Genomic DNA, 17,059 nt, shown 5'->3' with positions numbered 1-17,059 from the left:
GTCCCAGCATTTGTGGTACTTGTGGTAGCTTTTTCCACCTCATCAAATCAACAACATTGATTTCAGCTTGATTTGAAGTCAGTCTGTATAAGAAATGACACAAACATATAAATTCGTGTTGGTATAACGACCTAACGACCTAGCTAGATCATATCAACATATTGTTATTGTCAATCTCTTTTAACCTGAGTGTTAAAATTTATAAATACAACAGCAACTATTATGAGCATGTCTACTGTTGTATTGTGAAAGAAAACTAGTGATATCTTTACCTTTCTTTTTTGCAAAAAAATTTCACTTCCACTTCCGCATTTGTTATGGATGTTCAAAAGGTATTCAAAAAGATTTGACAGGTAAACTGTCGGCATGGACACAAAGATGATCATTTTCCAATTAAAACACCTCGTTTTTTCTTAGTTAACCTAAATGTGTCGACCATCCAATATACACTTACGCATATCCCTATAATATTAAAAAAGTCATGGAAATTTTTTAATTATTTTTTACCTTTTTTTCCATGGAAACCCAGGCTCGCCATAGGAGTAGCAATTCTTCCCAATCATCTATCTCAGTGAGGGCGAATAGGCATGGTGTGGTCGGTTATTTTTAAATATTGGGTGTACAATACAGTTAGGGCTTCGCGGATCGTTAACATATCGTCCAATGTTGGTATTGTATGTTCCATCAATAATACAAAAATATTTTACTATTATTACTTTTTATTTTTATTTCTATATTTCTTTGCTTTTATTTCCTACTGCTGAGCACATTTTTAATGTGAAATTTTATATAATAATGTATTTCCAAAAACTTTGTAGATAACGGATCGTAGCTGTCAATATTATATGTTTGTACCTATTTTTGATAGGAGTAATTTTAACTAAAAAAAACTTATTAATGTTTTATCCTACTTATGTGTAGAAATAACTTTTAGTTTCTAATAGTTTACTGACAGGTCTTGTATGGTACTAAAAATGCAAAGCCAATAAAGATAAACTTAAAATGGAGCTTGCGATAATAAGGCAAGAAACAAGTGCGATAGGATTAGAATATCATGTCTACGGCCCTAGGATTAGGATGACTCAGTATTATATCGTACGGAGATTTTATGAAATAAAACAAGAAAACCTGTCGGTTTTCTTGTTTTATCAATGTAAAACCATAGTTGAAAGACTAAGATAAGGACTAAATACATACATTAAAATCCACGACAAGTAACCAGTAACCATCCAACATCCAACACATGTGGGATAAGACTCATAATGGCAGAAAAAATCAATCAAACTTTTGTACGGAAAGCGAAATATGCCCCTTTTGCACAAAAAAGAATAAACGGCGCGCCATTAAACAACTTTTCGTTCCTGAAGTTTTTTTTCCAAACACTAGCCACCTAAGGTGTGTCGGTAACTTGTACAGGAATACGAAATACGTTTATCTTAAACTACACTATAATAAATTCAACATTATGAGCACTAGATCTTAAGACATTCTTTTAAAAATCAATGTTAACCCGCTTTATGAATAAATTTTTTACCGCCTCGGCTAGTTTCTCATGTAATCTCGCACATGAATTGGCTCCGTGTAAAATATTCACTAATGTGTTCATTTTTTATTCCGAGACGAAGAAAGGCTAAACCAAACACACATTTCTGCGGATTGCGTGAATTATTATTTAAGTATGCACTATGGAAAACTAGAAAAAATTGTTCTAAAAAATGTTTTATGGGCATAATACATAATGTTATGTACAAAAACATAATGGCATGTATCATAATTCTATTGTTTTAAAAACATAAAAAACAATTCCACAATTACATACCTCATCAAAAACCTTTAAACCACAATATATCAGTACAGATAAAAATAAAAAATATTTTGTTGTTCTTTTAAATGTAAAAACATCAACATACAAAAGAAAAAAAAATACGTGCTTATTGTCCAGTTGGATGTCGAGATTTAGATTCATTAAACCTAGGTCCCCGAATCCGTTTTAGAATGGACGGGTTGTTCTTTTAAATGTAAAACATCAACATAACAAGAAGCCCGATGGCTTGAAGATTTCCGCTATTAGCAGAAATAATAAGTATGGGATTAAAATGTCATATAGTGTGAGATTATCCTCAGAGAACAAAACGCAATGCATGTTATCTGCACTAAAGTTTAACAAGTTTAAAAACAAAGAAAAAACAAAGTAAGCCCAGCGTAAATATCTTTTGTTCTGAGAAGTATAAGAATATAAGTCTCAAAATTTAAGAACATGTTAAGATTATTTTAAGGCTTTGTGAAGCTTGACTACTTATTTTTTTAATAAAAATATAAAAAAAAATATAAAAAATCCAAGTGCTACACTTTGTAGCAATTATCATCAAAATAGGGTAATACCATAAATTACAGAATAACCGCCCCTGCTGAATAAGCACTACTACATAATTAACCGCCCTGCCAATTAAGCGCCCCTTTTAATGGGTGAAATTAAATAAGCTCCCTGCCCAGGCGCTTATTCGTCATTTACGGTACATTAAGAACATCCCAAGAATATTTATAGGCTGCATTTCAAGAACGTTAAAAACATTGAAAGGGCTTTTTACCATATTCATGTTCTTATAAAAATAGAATGTCTATATATAAATAAAAAAATAAAATATTTTACATATAGTATTCTCTAAAAAAATAAAAGCTTTAATTGATGTCTTTGAAATTGATCTAGAAAATTGTGGACATTTTATGAAATATACAAATTCTTTAATGTAACATTGAACTTCTGAATGTTTCAGTATTTAGGCGTTACTCTAACTCTCTCGCTCAATTTGAAAATGCCGACAGTGGATGTTTTGATAAGGGCTAATCTAAAAAAGAAAAAACATTCAAAAAATTAGGAACAATAATACAATTGCATACTTGTCCATACACAACATATTTATCCCTCATTTATCCCTCCATCCAATTTTAAAACCATCAGGACAGAAAACGTATATACGAGACAGGTAAAGTATGTATACATGATTTTATTCAGATTGTTCACAACACATGTAAGAAATACAAAAATTATTATTAATTGTAAAAATTTTTGATTACACTTTATTAAAAATAAGAAAGACTAATACAAAAATTATTATTAATTGTGAAAATCGGTGAAACACAATTTCAGTGTAATATCACCAGACAGACGACGAAAAAACCTATTTTCTTCTTTAAACCTGCTTTAATTTTAATAGGGTCAAGTTTTTTTATAATAACTTTTTACTTTTTATGCTTTTTTAGCGTTGTAAACTCATAATTTTGTTCTTATATATAGTCTATGAAGGTGTTCAAACATCACCCTTTCTAATTTCATTTATTTCTTGTTGGCAAAAAACTCCCAATATGAACTACCCTTTGCCTGCTCTAAGCTGCAAAACTGGGTTTCATGTGGGCAATTTATATTTTGTTTGTGATTGTATGCTCCCATACACAAATCGCAGTTACATTTGAAGAGAAATTTATAAGAAAATAAGAACAAAACTTATATATGTAAATTAAGTAGCCTTAGTGCTTGATGCTGCTCTAGTTTAATGAGCCTTAAGAGTTGTTGTATCAACCCCAGCTGTAGTAGGCAATATTTTGATCCATCCTGATATAGTAGATGACACGACAGCTTGATGGGGTTTGATGTTAGTTAATAATAGTAGCCCCTTGGTTTTCTGAAAAACCTTGTTACACTGATGTAATCATCAAAAGTTTTAGCAACGCATAGATCTTTATCCTGAGAATAAGCAACATATGATATCTCAGGTGGAGCTGCGCCCCTGCGCCAACTTTTATGTAATTTGTAAAGAAAAAGACATATTTCGAAGAATAGCAGAATCTCGTGATGCTACTGCTAATTCTAATAACACAACTAACTTATAAGTCAAATACTATATGCTAGATTCATTTCTGTATTAACTCACATTGACTTGATATAATTCAAAATTACTTCTACATCCCCAAATGAAAGTATATCTGGGTTGTTGTGGCTTTTGGTTGAACATTCCATGAAGTAAAGCACACAGTGCGTTGACCGATTGGTTAACCATTCACTTTTTCATGATAAGCTGAAATGCAGACCTATAGCAATTCCATGTTCTATGATCTTTGCCTTTTTCAAACATTTTTGTTAAAAAATTCACCACATCTACACCACATGGTCAAATTGGAGACATATGTCGTTCATGAAACCAGCTAGAACACTAGCGCCAGGCCTATTCGTAATTAGATAAGGGCCAAATTGAAAAGTACCGTTTCTGTCACGGAAGGAAATCAATACACCTCTTTGTAAATTTCACACACAAAAACATTAGAAAAGGAAACGTATTACAAAAAATTATATTAGGCGGTCAATTGAAAAGGTAAAAAATGTAGCTATATATATTAACATAAGTCACGCAGAGCTTCAACACCTGGAAATGTGCAGCACTCTTCGTGGCACCAGTTCAAACAACGTACACATGCGACCCAATTTTCACTCTCTTTCGCATTGCTCCACAGTCCGTTGCAAACATAACACTCAGTCTTTAACAACAAGCTTTACTTTCGCTTTCGATTTTCTTTTCCCGAGATCCTTTTTCGATTTCAAGCTTTTGTTTTCCATATGTTCCTTTATTTTGTTCTTCTTCGGTAAGTTTTTTCCAATATATTACGATGTGTTGATCCTGTTATGCTAATTGATTCCTCACCCTTTTTTGCTGGCATTTTAACGTTTGGTACAGGAACAATGTTTTCAAGACTTGTTTCAATGGAAAATTGAACGACTTTAAAACATGAATGTTCTTTAACAGGTGTTAAAGAGAGCACAACAGGTGATGATTGAGGTGTGTTGGTAACAGTGGATGATTGATGTGCAGTGGTACTGGCCTAAAAAAACTTTGATCTAGAGGTTGTAGCTTATGGGAGGTGTGCGGTGGTAGGGACAATAAAACAATACCATTTTCTCTACAATAATCTTAGTTTCTATGTTTTTTGTATGTGTTAGATAACCATCAAGAATTACTTTAATTGGAGAAACTTTACTGAAAGAAACTTTCGCGAATTCGCGATTTTTCGCTATTTTCGCGAAAGTTTATCTCGCGAAAATGTGCGAGTTTCTTCATTCGCGAAACTTTAAAACATTTTCAATTATGCTAAGAATTTTGAAGTTTTTTCTAACTGAAAAATTCTTGTTCGCGAAAGTTTATCTCGCAAAGATTTGCGGGTTTCTTCATTCGCGAAAGTTAATCTCGCGAAATTTTCCGAATTTCTTCATTCGCGAAAGTTTATCTAAAAAATTTCGCGAATTTTTTTTCTCGAAAAAGTTTCTCCAATTAAAGTAGTAAGATTTTTTGATTCTTTGAACAACGTGCATTTACATTAAAGTTTTTGATATATGTTAGAAAAAGTTCGCTTGCTATCCAGCCATTGTCCGAGCACCCTCCTATTGTATCAGGTGGGGCATAATCAATGAGTTCAGGTTTCATTTTTTTCTTTTTAAAAATTATTAAAGGTGGCACATAATTTTCTGTAGCACTGGTGCAAAACACACTTGTTGTTGTGACTCTCTTCTCGCTGTTAGCCGAGGAGACACAGTGTTTGCCTTTTAAGGTTTGTGTACTGCTGTTATGCCTGATTCATCACAATTATAAATTTGGTGTGCTTGAAATTTATAAGTGTCTAAAATATTTTCTAAATTGTTAAAATACTTTAATACCGACTCGCTGTTAAGTCCATAAATTCGATTGGGAGCAACGCCCTGTGGTTTTCGCAAATATAACATTGGGTTTCTTTTAAGAAATCCTTTAACAAAATCTCTTCCAGCAAGACTTAAGACCACATTGAAATTGTGAGGAATCTTGTTTTATCGGCATATTAGAAAACAATACGTTGATTGTCATAAATCGTCAAACCATAAAATACAGTGTCCATATCTATGATATACTTGACAAGCTTATCTTCCTGGTCCTTGGTTAGAACTGTCTTTTTAGGACCCAGTATTTTCGTATGTAAGTTATCCTCACTGAATAAAATTTAACTGACCAGTAATCCTTCTGTAAAGAGCTTTTTTAGGCACATTGAATGCATCCACAGTTTTACGTAATCTCATCTCCTTATTTTTGACAGCTCGTATGACTTCCAGCATTGAACCACAGCCCTCTCTGTGTTTTTTTAACATAATTTCTAACCATTTTTTATTTTAATCTAAAATATAGAAACAAAACATATACCTAAAACAAACAGAACGAGGCCTGAAAAATCATACTCTTGCTCCGCTAACATAACCTCACAGTTAACCCAAATTTCCATGTACCACTGCCCAATTGAGTTTAAAATATTTTGTAAAGTTGGAGCCATACCCTGGCCCTAGCTAAAAGCATATAAATAACTTATAAAATCCATGAATGAAACAAAACAAAATTCGTTCAATGGATTTGTTGATAATTCAAGCTCCAGTATCTATTGAAGGCCTTACAGAATTGTCCTTTTTGAATTGATTCTTTAAAAAAGTAGATTGTTATTGTATTCAATGTCTGTTTTTTTTCTTGAGTGGAATTTTATTATTTGGAAAATATTTTGGCTAGCTAGCAAAGCTGTTTCCCATGGAATGGAAGTTTTTTATATTGTACTTTGGAATGTTTACTTTTATTTGGAAGCTCATTATTTAAAAGTTATTTCTTTGTAAGCTCACTAGTTGGAATTTTTTAAATTTTAGTTTTTACCTTTAAACAGTTTAAACAACTTATTAAGGCTCACTATTAACATCGCATACGTAAAATCACTTCTTGCATGTTAGGAGGCGGCCTCCATATCTATACGTCACCACTCGCTAACGTAACAACTGCACAGCAGCCCTGCTCATACGACAGATCACGTGATCAACGAAATAACTCGCGACACGGGGTAATATCAACTCGGGTTTATACGTAAATTTGTCATTTTCCATACCGGGTTTATATGAAGAAAAATTAGCGGGAAATTGAAAGTGGCGGGCTAAATATGCAAACAAATATGGCTTCCATCAACAAAAAAAGAGGGTAGCGATACTGTTGATGCTTTAAACAACTGTGTTATCACTATTAGAAATCAATGATTGCTCCTCTTAAGCTTGTTTGAAATTAGTGAATCACATTTAGATAATTCTTTGCTCGACGTAAATACCGATATTGCTTCAGTTTTTTAGCATTAAATTCGTTGCTATTAAACTCACAGATCGATTTATATTCTATCAAGCAATTAATGCATCGTGCATTTTTTCTGTTCAACAAAATGATTATTTTTGTTTCTTTGTACTAGCTCCCTTTTCTAAGCAGCTGTCATGCTTTTTCGTATATAAACTTTTTCCGTACTTTGCCACTGTTTTTTTTTTGTTTACATCCTGGCTCACTTGCCCTGGATCTCGGTTGACCGAGTTTCCCGTTGTAAACGGGGCGAGATGAATATGCACCATACAAAACACGATTTCAATTTTCAGCGTTCTTCCGCAAATATCCAATTTCTCGGTCATGCAGGATATCTCGGTGGACCGAGTTTGCCGATCTCATATGAAAAGGCCCTAACAATGTCGGAGATACTTTCTCGTATTTTATTTACGCTTATTAACCCCATAATAGTCAAACAAATAATAAATTTGAACATCTCCATAATACCGGAACTACGTTGAGAAATATTACTTTTTATCGAAGTGAAACCAATAAGATTGTAACCATTTTTTTTAAAGAAAATGTTGGCTAAAGTGGAAGTAAACGTGGATTGACGTTTCCATTCCACACGTGTCAACCTTGAAAAGGGTATGAGAACAAAGTTTAATGACTTGAAAATACCTTCGCGTGCAAACATATTGAACTTCAGATTGTGCTTTTAAATACTATAAAATGATATCATCTTTAACATAAAACATTGTAAACAATAGGAGCCCACAACAAATTTTATTTACCCCGTTTTTCTTTAAAAGGTTTGAGACACTACGGTTAAAGAGGATGACTTGGGTTCCGTTGTGGGCTCCTAGACTATAGCCAAAAGACGGATGATTGACCAACTTATTTTATTAGTTTAGAGATACATAACTTTAATACGTAAGATCAAAATAAATATGAAAGGCGTACTTGTATGTTTTTATAGATATTATTCTCACAGAATTTTTCAGTTTTATGCCTAACAACAGTGTTTAATTTATTTCGGCTAGTGCAATGTGTCGTACGATCGTAGTTTTTTATATAAACCAAGTTAGTGCGTATAATAAAAAACAAAATATATACACATTATCGTAATGTCATTTCTTGTTGTTATTATTTTGAAATGTGTTAATCTAGGGTTCAACGCTTCCATCACAATCTACAGATATTTTTAGGAAGATCGTATCATCTTTGATATATGTACGACTTTCTGCGTCTTCGTGCTTAGCAAATTTTGCACCACCAAACGAAGCATTTTTCTCCATTTTTGGTTGTCCAAGGAAAGGCTCGTTATCGGCACAGGGGTTCGGTTTTATACTGAATTTGATGTGCTTTCGTAGACTGGGGTCACTATTTTGATCCAGCAGATAAAACGTCACGCGGTAGGAAAACGGCCATTTTAGAAGATTGTCGTAAGCGCCTATAACAAAATCAGATAGTTGTGAGGGTGTCCTGGTCTTCATTTTACGTATCACGTGCCTTTAAAACAAATATCGGTTTAATCTCTTGTTGGAATTATTGATATCTACGCATTAAATAAACTAAAAATGTATAAAAACAACCGTTACCTCTTAGAATGCTTATAAAAGCAGAAATGTGAGTTCCCTTTCCCTTTCCATCGCCATTTAAGCAAAGTGAAGCGCATAAGCGATAGCCGTGTTTACTCGTGTTGAAAGGTGGGCTGAACAAAGTAGTTGTGTTGCCCGACTTGGCTTCTTTGAATTTACGGCCATATTCGTCAATTCTCCAAATTAGTTGATTTCTGTGAAAAAAAAAATTTTATTGTGTCTTTAAAAAATAGAACGCAAAAAGTAATGGCGTAAATTTTTATAAAGCCTCCGCGATGGAGAGTGCTTACAAAATTATAAATTATACCTGGCTATTCTTTCCATATCAGTGATCTGAGCCTGATGCGTTTCAAGCAAGGCGCCGTGGTCCTGCAATAATTCGTGATGTTGGTCCAACCGTTGACCTTGTTTCATGACAACATCGTACAAAAGGCGTACATGCTCGATTATCCCAGCTTTGTAATGCCTCGATAGTTTTTCTCGACTACACTATAAAAATAAAGGAACTTGTCAGCTTTGTTTTCAGTAAGAAATTACTTACGTTGGTATCGAACTAGTTGCAAAAATAGAATTGAGACAGTAAACATTCTATAAAAAACCTTAAACTCTTCTTTCCAAGAAAAAAAAAATATTTACCCTATGCGGACAACCAATCTCTTCAAACTGGCAGACAATTTTTGTCCTTGGACAAGCAGTCTCGATGTGATTGTCCAACTCGTCACGTGGTATTGTCAATTTCTTATCGCATTTGTTTGGACATGGCAGTGGTACCTTCAAGCAATCTTCCAGGTGAGTCTATAATATGAACACGTGGATAATACAACCACAGGCAGAGACTAACATGGTTTGTAAAAGTTGAAAATAAGAACACATGGCTGAGGGTCAGTAATGTGTACTCCTTCGCGTATACAAACTTTGCAATTTTTGGAGAAATTAGATTTATTATCTTCTTGTCACCTTTTTCTCCTCTCTGTAGAATCTTTCATCACAAAACGCACATGATATTAACTTCTTTGGACAATCTTTATCCAAATGCTTTTGAAGAAAACGTCGTTGAAATTTTGCACCACAATCGTTAACGCAGAGGATGTCTGTAAATTCACATTTCTCGGAATGAGGCTAAAATATAATGACATCATAGTAAGTGTAATGTGCTAGACAAAGGGAGCCAGTAAAATATGGTACATTAACTCTACTTTGTGGTCATGAGGGTATAAAGTGTCCGCGATAAATTCAAATTTTAATATTTTCTGACAGTATTTCCAAGATTTTACCTCCACCTCTAGAGTTATGATACATTGCTTAAAAATTCACATTTGGGCTAAGTTTTGCTATCTTTTGAATCCGATTTTCACAAATTGAATATATATTGGGGTTTTGTCGATTTTTCCAGTACTTGTCCATTTTATGTGGCACAAAGCGGAGAATATGCTATATATAAACCATTCATTGGTCGGAACAGTCTTAAACGCGATATATAAAGGTAATAGTATGTCTTGTACTACAACTCTGCAAATTTCCATGTCATATGTATGACTGTGTCAGAATTTATGGACAGCGAGCACTTTTTGACACCCTTATGCCAAATAGGGTTAATTCTGTCGATGTCTTAGAAAGACAGGCAACAACTGAAAACTTGGAAAAGTCAGGGTAATTCAAATGTCAGAAAAATTTAACTAATGCGGTTTTCTTAAAATAGGAATAATTAGTGTCGCAAAGTTCAAGCTAATTTAATGAATCGGAAAAATTAATGTCGTGAAATGTTAAAAAAATAACTGTAGATAATTTCATACGAAACTTGCAGGGGTAGTCATGCAAAAACGCCTAAAATATTGAAGGAATTTCGCCAAAAGTATTGCGATTTCTACTTCGCAAAGATAAACTTTTGCAAATCGATAATCTTGTAATTTTTTTTTTTTTTTTTTTTTTTATTAATATATTCGAATTTTGTCTAAAATTCACGGAAATTTCTGCCAGAAATATGAATGCTAGAAGACAAACCTGTGATTCTTTCACCAGTCCCTCCCATTTGCACCCCCATTCTGCATTATTACACTTTGCTCCCAACGACATGATTTTTTCGTTCAGCTCGTGATCCAACGAAGCCTGTAAAAAAAAAGAATGTATACACACATTACTGGGAACATGATTGGTGTAACTTGTGTTATGGTAATGCTTAGTCACATACTACTGGAAACAGGATTGGTGTAACTTTTGTTTTGCTAAACGCATACTCACACACACAACTGGGGAAGAGATTGGTGTAACTTGTGGCTTACTCATGTAACTTGTGTTATGCTAAATGCTTACTCACATACTACTGGAGTTAGATTTACATCGTAAAACTGTTTTTTTTTTCTTAGATTTTCTCTCAACTCTATCAATTTCTAATGTCAAGAACAATATGTTTTGGATGAAATATGTAAAATATTACTTTTACGATGGCTAATCGTATGGCTAACATAAAGCATGAAACTAACAGTTTATATATAACTATAACAAAGGGAAAATCCCTTGAAAATAATAGTGAAACTATCAAATCAGTATAGTTGAAAAAAATAGATGATTTAAAGAGGAGATTTGGTCACAATTTCAACTTTTTGGAGGATAATAGAGGACTTTAGAGAAGGTTTTTTAAAAAAAGAGGACTTTTGAGGAGGTTTTTTAAAAAAAGAGGATTTTAGTGAAATAGCTTGGCCACCCTGTTCATGTGAAATAGCTTGGGAAAGAATAAAAGGAGATGTATTCTTTGCTTTTTGTTTTGCATTACCCCAACATGATATGACATGCAAGTAATCTTACCTTCTCCTTGTTGATTGGAACTTGATCAACCGGACATCTTGGTTCAACCCTAAAAACAAAATCAAGAGCATTGCATTAAACCTTTTTTTCCCCAACTAGTCTATTGTGTTTCTTAATGCATCGGCTTTTTTGCGCCCTTGATGGTGTTATATTTTGCACCCAATTGGCGTTTGTTTCATTTCTATTAATTCACGACGGCGTATTCAAAGGGCGTAAACTCTTAATTACACCAAACTTAGCTAAGGGAATTTTACTATCTATTTTGATTATTTAAACACACGTTTCCATATTAAAAAAAAAATCACCGTTCTCCTCTTGTTATATCCCCACAGTTGTCCAAATTGAGAAATATTTTCGGTGGCAAAAAAAAGGAAATATATTTTAATAAAAGGAATAAAAATAAACATACAAGAAATAAATCAACTTTAAAGAATGAATTATAAATTAAAGACATGTTCAAGGGAGGTCTCTCAGAAATATTTAAATGAAAAACCACCCCCTCCCCCCTCTCCATTAGCTAATGTATCCCACCCTATATTAGACCTTTAAATGAACATCCACCCTCTTCCATTTACTAACACTCTTTCAACTTCTTGTTATATACTGTAAATATTGTCGCATAATCTTAACTGAACTTTCTTAATCGTCACTTAATATTAGACGTAAAAGATAGAACACGTTTGTTTTTTAGGTTCTCTCTTTCAGCAAGTTATACTTACCTAAGAAATTCGTGAAAACATGAAGAACAGACACGATGATCACATTCGTCGAATTTAACAGGATATCGCATCGCTTCGTTACATTGTGGACACGTATGCTGTTTCTCCAGATCATGTAACAAAGTCACCTTGTATCGTTCACGTTCTGGGATCGGACTGCGAACACTTGTACGGGAGTCATCCTAAAAAAATCATTTACATGTTAAATAACTTTGATCAGTAGCAGTTAATCAGCTTTCAAATGCTGTATATTCGCTCAACCTTTTTGACAGTTTGTACAGTCTTTTTTATTTTTTTAGTTTTTTTTTTCTTGTTAACATTTGAAATCTTCACAGGATTTTCTGTAGTTGTACTTTCTTCTGGTGATACAGGCTCTCTTCCGTCATTAGCATCAACTTTTTCCTCACTTTTATTCGTCTTTTGAGGAGGGTTTTCTTCTTTTTTTTCTGTCATTTTTTACATTTGTACTGTGTGAGTTTACAAAACTAACAGTCCAGACGTGAGATTAAATACAGTTTATAGGTTAAACAGTGGGAGCGTGTTTCTCCTTCTTAGATCTTATTTTAAGGATGGTACGTTTTATACGCGTTTTTACATAAACACTACGATGAAGAGTATACACCTGCACTATCCGTAATAGTAATTACTCGCAAGGCGATAAAAAGAAATTCGATCTTAACCTCCTTCATGTCGGATTTGTATTGGTGTTGCTCTGGTAGACTGGTACATAAGGGTGTAAAATTTACGGCATATGAAATAATAATGTTGCAATATGACGTATTGTGATATAATTCTTCTCCGCCCTCAATATCGATGAATTAAAACTTTTATTTAAAACAGTTTTGATATTTGGTATATCTCTTAATTTGTTTTATTATTTTATTTTTTCGGTTTTTAATTTCGCGGTAACGCGGTAACTGAATTAAAAAATGAAAGTACACTTAGCTGAATCCATATGTTTTTCCGCGAAAATGTTTTAAAGATAGTAGCTTTTTGTTTATATCTTACCAATGGAGGAAGTTCCATCTCCTTTGTTCCTTCTTCTAATTCCTCTTCTTCTTCTTCTTCATTTGGTTTTTCTTGAAGAGGCTCATTATTTTCGTTACTCACTTCTTCTACATCTTCAATCTTCTCTTCCTCCGCTGTTGAAGTTTCCTCTTCTTGTTCTTCTGATGCTGGTGGTGGAGGGGCAGGGTCTTCATTTTCTTGTTCTATAATACGTGAGGAGAGTGGATGTTGATCATTTAGTTTATCACTTTCTACTTGTACTGTGAATTAAAAATGGCAACACATGTTAAACAAGCAAGAAAATAGTTGTCATTTGAAAGGTAAGAACTCTTCGCAAATATTCACATTTAAAAGATTTTGAATAAAACTTTCTCATAAGTTACACACTCTTTTTTTGCTTAATAAACATAATTAAACATACACACTTTTTTTTATAAAAGTTGTACTTTTTAGTTTGAGCTTCGTAATTTTTAGAGAATTGATATTTTGAGCTTGAAATAACCCTATCATACCTGGCCTTTTTTAGCCCCTGTAACCCTAAAGTAGGTATAAACTTCCTGCGGATTATAAATCTCAAACTATACGTACACTTAGTGATAAAACGTGATTAAGTTAGTACACTTGTAGAATGTATTGATATAAGGAATAAGAAATGACATCTCACATACCCAAGTTAGGTCATTTTGCCCAATTTACAATATATTTTACGTTCTCATGTGTTCGTGATAGTATGACCTCATTCTTGTTAAACTTTGAACTGTATACCAAAAATTAATTTCATATAAAAATTGAAATTTTAAAGACGTGTTTGGGTTTAAAAAGAAAGTTTTACATTTTATTGATATATATAAAAAGTTATGTTTTTTAGAAATATTGAAGCTTGTGTACATATGTAGAATATTACATTGTCGAGGTCAGAAAAATAACGTCATTTAAATCAGAAATGGCGACATTCGAACAAGACAAAAAAAAATTGAGCCTTAATTGATTGTAGAAAATTGTACAAAAAAGTATGTAATTAGTTGATGCCATTTGTACAGTAATACAGGATTAGTAACCAATATTGTTTTCAAATGCTAACATTTGATATTCTTCTTCTTCTTCTATGCCTTCTTCTATTTATCTTAGGCGAGGCGAATGACTTTAAAGTAACTTGCTTCTGTAGATCAATCCCTTTATGTTAAAATAAACAGGGAGACGGGACGTCAGTCTTCCATGTTTTTGAAATTTTAAATGTCGCCATCTTTTGCACACAGTGCAAACTAACAAAGTTGACATTAAGCATATTGTAACCATATTTGGAAACTGAAATAAGTTTTTGTAAGCACACTAAAAAATACACATAAAATAGTGTAGTTTTGTTTACGAACACTTTATACTCTTAGCCGTAATTTTAAAATAAATAAAAAATAGAAAAGATATATACAAGCATAGAGAAGAAAATAAAAGGAATTCACATACCTGGCTCGACTGGTTTCACTTCCTCTTCCTCTTGAGAGATTTCTTCTGCGTTAAGTTCTTCCGCAGCTTGAGTTGTTGGTTCTTCTGATGTTTCCTTCATTTTACTATTTTCTTTATCTTTTTCTTCTTCTTCTTCCTCTTCTTCTTCTTTCTCTTCGTTATTTCTCCCTGGCGTTTCTACCTTGTCACCATCAACTAGTGAAGTGGAAGACATCGCTGGTGTTAAAATTTTAATTCAATTTTTTTGAGTCCTACCTCGAAGTTGAATCTAGATGCTGTGAAGATTTTTAAAATGGAGAAAAAAAAATCTTTTCGTTGTCAAGGTCGCTTTTTACGTTTTTAAATTCGAAACTTTACAAGCTTTCTAAAGTACAATTTCTGTATCTTGTTTAATTTTATTTCTTTAATCTTTTACTTCAATATTTTCACACGTAAAAAAAATGTTTTAAACTTCCCCAGCATCTACTTGTCAATCACAATTAAGCTACCATTTTGTTTTTAAGGTTGGCCAATGTTTTTCAGGTAACGAAGTGATACTTTGAATCGCGTTTATGTTTGAAACCATGGCCACCATGTTGAATAAGTTTGAAACTATATTTTTGAATACCGCATAAATATTTTAATTAAAAACAATACTTCCGATTTATAATTATATAATTATTTAAAATTGTATTCTGAAATTATAAGGCCATAAATAATTTATAATGTGTGTTTAAAGAAAAATGATTTTTATATTTTTTGTAGAATTGGGATTTTCTAAAAAAAGGTCATATTTTTCAAGCCGTAGATACAATGTTTTGACGAGTGTAATAATACTCTCTTAGCAACATGGACGGTGAACACGGTTTATTACCCCTTCCAGCAATATTCAATGACAGAAGGCTTAAATTGAAAACTTACCTTTTCCAACTTTTTAAGGTGTGAAAGACATCTTTAGCCTATGAAAAGCTCTACTTTAAGTCAAAAAACATTCAATAAGAGAAGTAATATGAAGAAAAAATGTGTGATATTCTCTCTCCAGGCTCATAGATTAGTTATTATGTATATCATATAAGAAACTGACTAGTCACCTTTCTAAAAATTAAGAAACTTTTATTTTTGAAAATGAAAAAAAATTTAAGTAAGGAACCTTTTTTACACGTCTTTCATCAATTAGACGAATATCAAGCAGAATAGAACAGACATTATTTTGGGTGATGATTAAAAAGCAATAATGTTTTATCTTTCCTTTATGTAGATGAAGTCTTCTTGTTGTGTCGAAATCATGCTTTTGATTGAATATCTCTCTTTTAGACACCTAAAAAAAACAGGCTTAAGAAATGAGAACAGAAAGTCTCGGCTCAAATTCTGCTAGTTCTTATAGAAAATAAATGTTGTTGTTTTTCAAAAACGTAAGCGAACATAAATAAATATAAGCAAATGACTTAAGGTTCAAACTTGAAAGATATTTTTCGGAAAACCTATCGAGCCTGATCACTATTTTAAAACCTTAAAATGCTTTTCAGCAAAATTTCTTTTAATGTATCAATTTTATCAATATTTCGCGAGGCAATCCAAAGTACCTATATTCTTAGCCTTGTGTTTCTTATAAATGCGTTTCTTATAAAAAAACTATGAATTGTCAGGGAGTTATAAAACTCACCCTATATGTAAAAAAATAAAAGAATTCAAAAAGCTAAAAAACCCTTGTCCAGTTCTTAAAGGATCGCCTAATGGCCAGTCTCGGTGTCATTCTGAGAATTTCAAATTTTATTTTCCGTATGATTGGGGCGAAACTTTGCTAATCGAGGTTGCCGGTAAAGATAACTCAATTGCCTGAACATGAAGTTCTTGTTAACATACAAAAAATAATAATATACATTTTCAACCTCGTTCTCAGGGCATTTTGCCTTTTCGTTTCATGTTATGGCCACCCTGTATTAACGACTCAGGGACCATAAAACTCTAGGGACGAGGTTGATAAATACTGCGTTTTTTTTGCAACACTGTGAAAGAAAAACTTGATTTCAGTACAAAAGCAAAAAAACACGGGACACAATTTTAAAAAATAATTGAATATAAAAACTCTAACTGCATTGCTCTTCGTAGATCACCATTTAAAAACTTTTTTGCCTACAGTGGTGTTCCTATATATTTTTTTATTCTGAATCATTGGGAGGGCCCTACCAACTATTTAAAGGTGGTAAATCAACCTCCACCCCAATATACCAGATCTATTAAACTTCTTTGGAAATGCATTTGTTTGCAATTTAATCACGGTTTACACCTGCCTAAGCTAATATTGTAATCGTTACGGAATTGCTAAGTCAATATGGTATTCGCGATGTGTGAACTACACCTC

At 32.8% G+C, this 17,059-nt stretch overlaps 2 protein-coding genes across 3 annotated transcripts in view; one reads left to right on the top strand and one right to left on the bottom strand.

Moving 5' to 3' along the window:
* LOC130623658 (cell cycle checkpoint protein RAD1-like) overlaps positions 1-8,260 on the top strand; it is a 29,506-nt gene extending 21,246 nt beyond the window's left edge. The window contains exon 11 of the transcript XR_008981153.1: positions 7,940-8,260. The gene's annotated coding sequence lies outside the window, so the exon portion shown is untranslated. The remainder of the gene's footprint in view (positions 1-7,939) is intronic.
* On the bottom strand, positions 7,790-15,210 carry LOC130623645 (TNF receptor-associated factor 4-like). 2 transcript variants are annotated; one of them, XM_057439151.1, is made up of 10 exons: positions 14,719-15,210; positions 13,258-13,460; positions 12,250-12,431; positions 11,531-11,579; positions 10,730-10,834; positions 9,686-9,847; positions 9,365-9,523; positions 9,036-9,217; positions 8,729-8,922; positions 7,790-8,580 (listed from the first exon to the last, which is right to left on the bottom strand). In XM_057439151.1, exons 1-10 carry the CDS (start codon positions 14,930-14,932, stop codon positions 8,294-8,296), a joined length of 1,737 nt encoding a protein of 578 aa, XP_057295134.1. In that variant the 5' UTR covers positions 14,933-15,210; the 3' UTR covers positions 7,790-8,293. The 2 variants fall into 2 exon arrangements, with proteins under 2 accessions (XP_057295134.1, XP_057295135.1); XM_057439152.1 differs by lacking the exons at positions 13,258-13,460; positions 14,719-15,210 and adding an exon at positions 12,511-12,721.
* Between the last annotated feature and the right edge of the window lie 1,849 nt (positions 15,211-17,059).

Source organism: Hydractinia symbiolongicarpus, chromosome 13, assembly GCF_029227915.1.
Source record: "Hydractinia symbiolongicarpus strain clone_291-10 chromosome 13, HSymV2.1, whole genome shotgun sequence".
NCBI classification, from domain to species: domain Eukaryota; kingdom Metazoa; phylum Cnidaria; class Hydrozoa; order Anthoathecata; family Hydractiniidae; genus Hydractinia; species Hydractinia symbiolongicarpus.
Note: the sequence above shows the minus strand (reverse complement) of the source record. Positions and strands in the feature narration are given on the sequence as shown.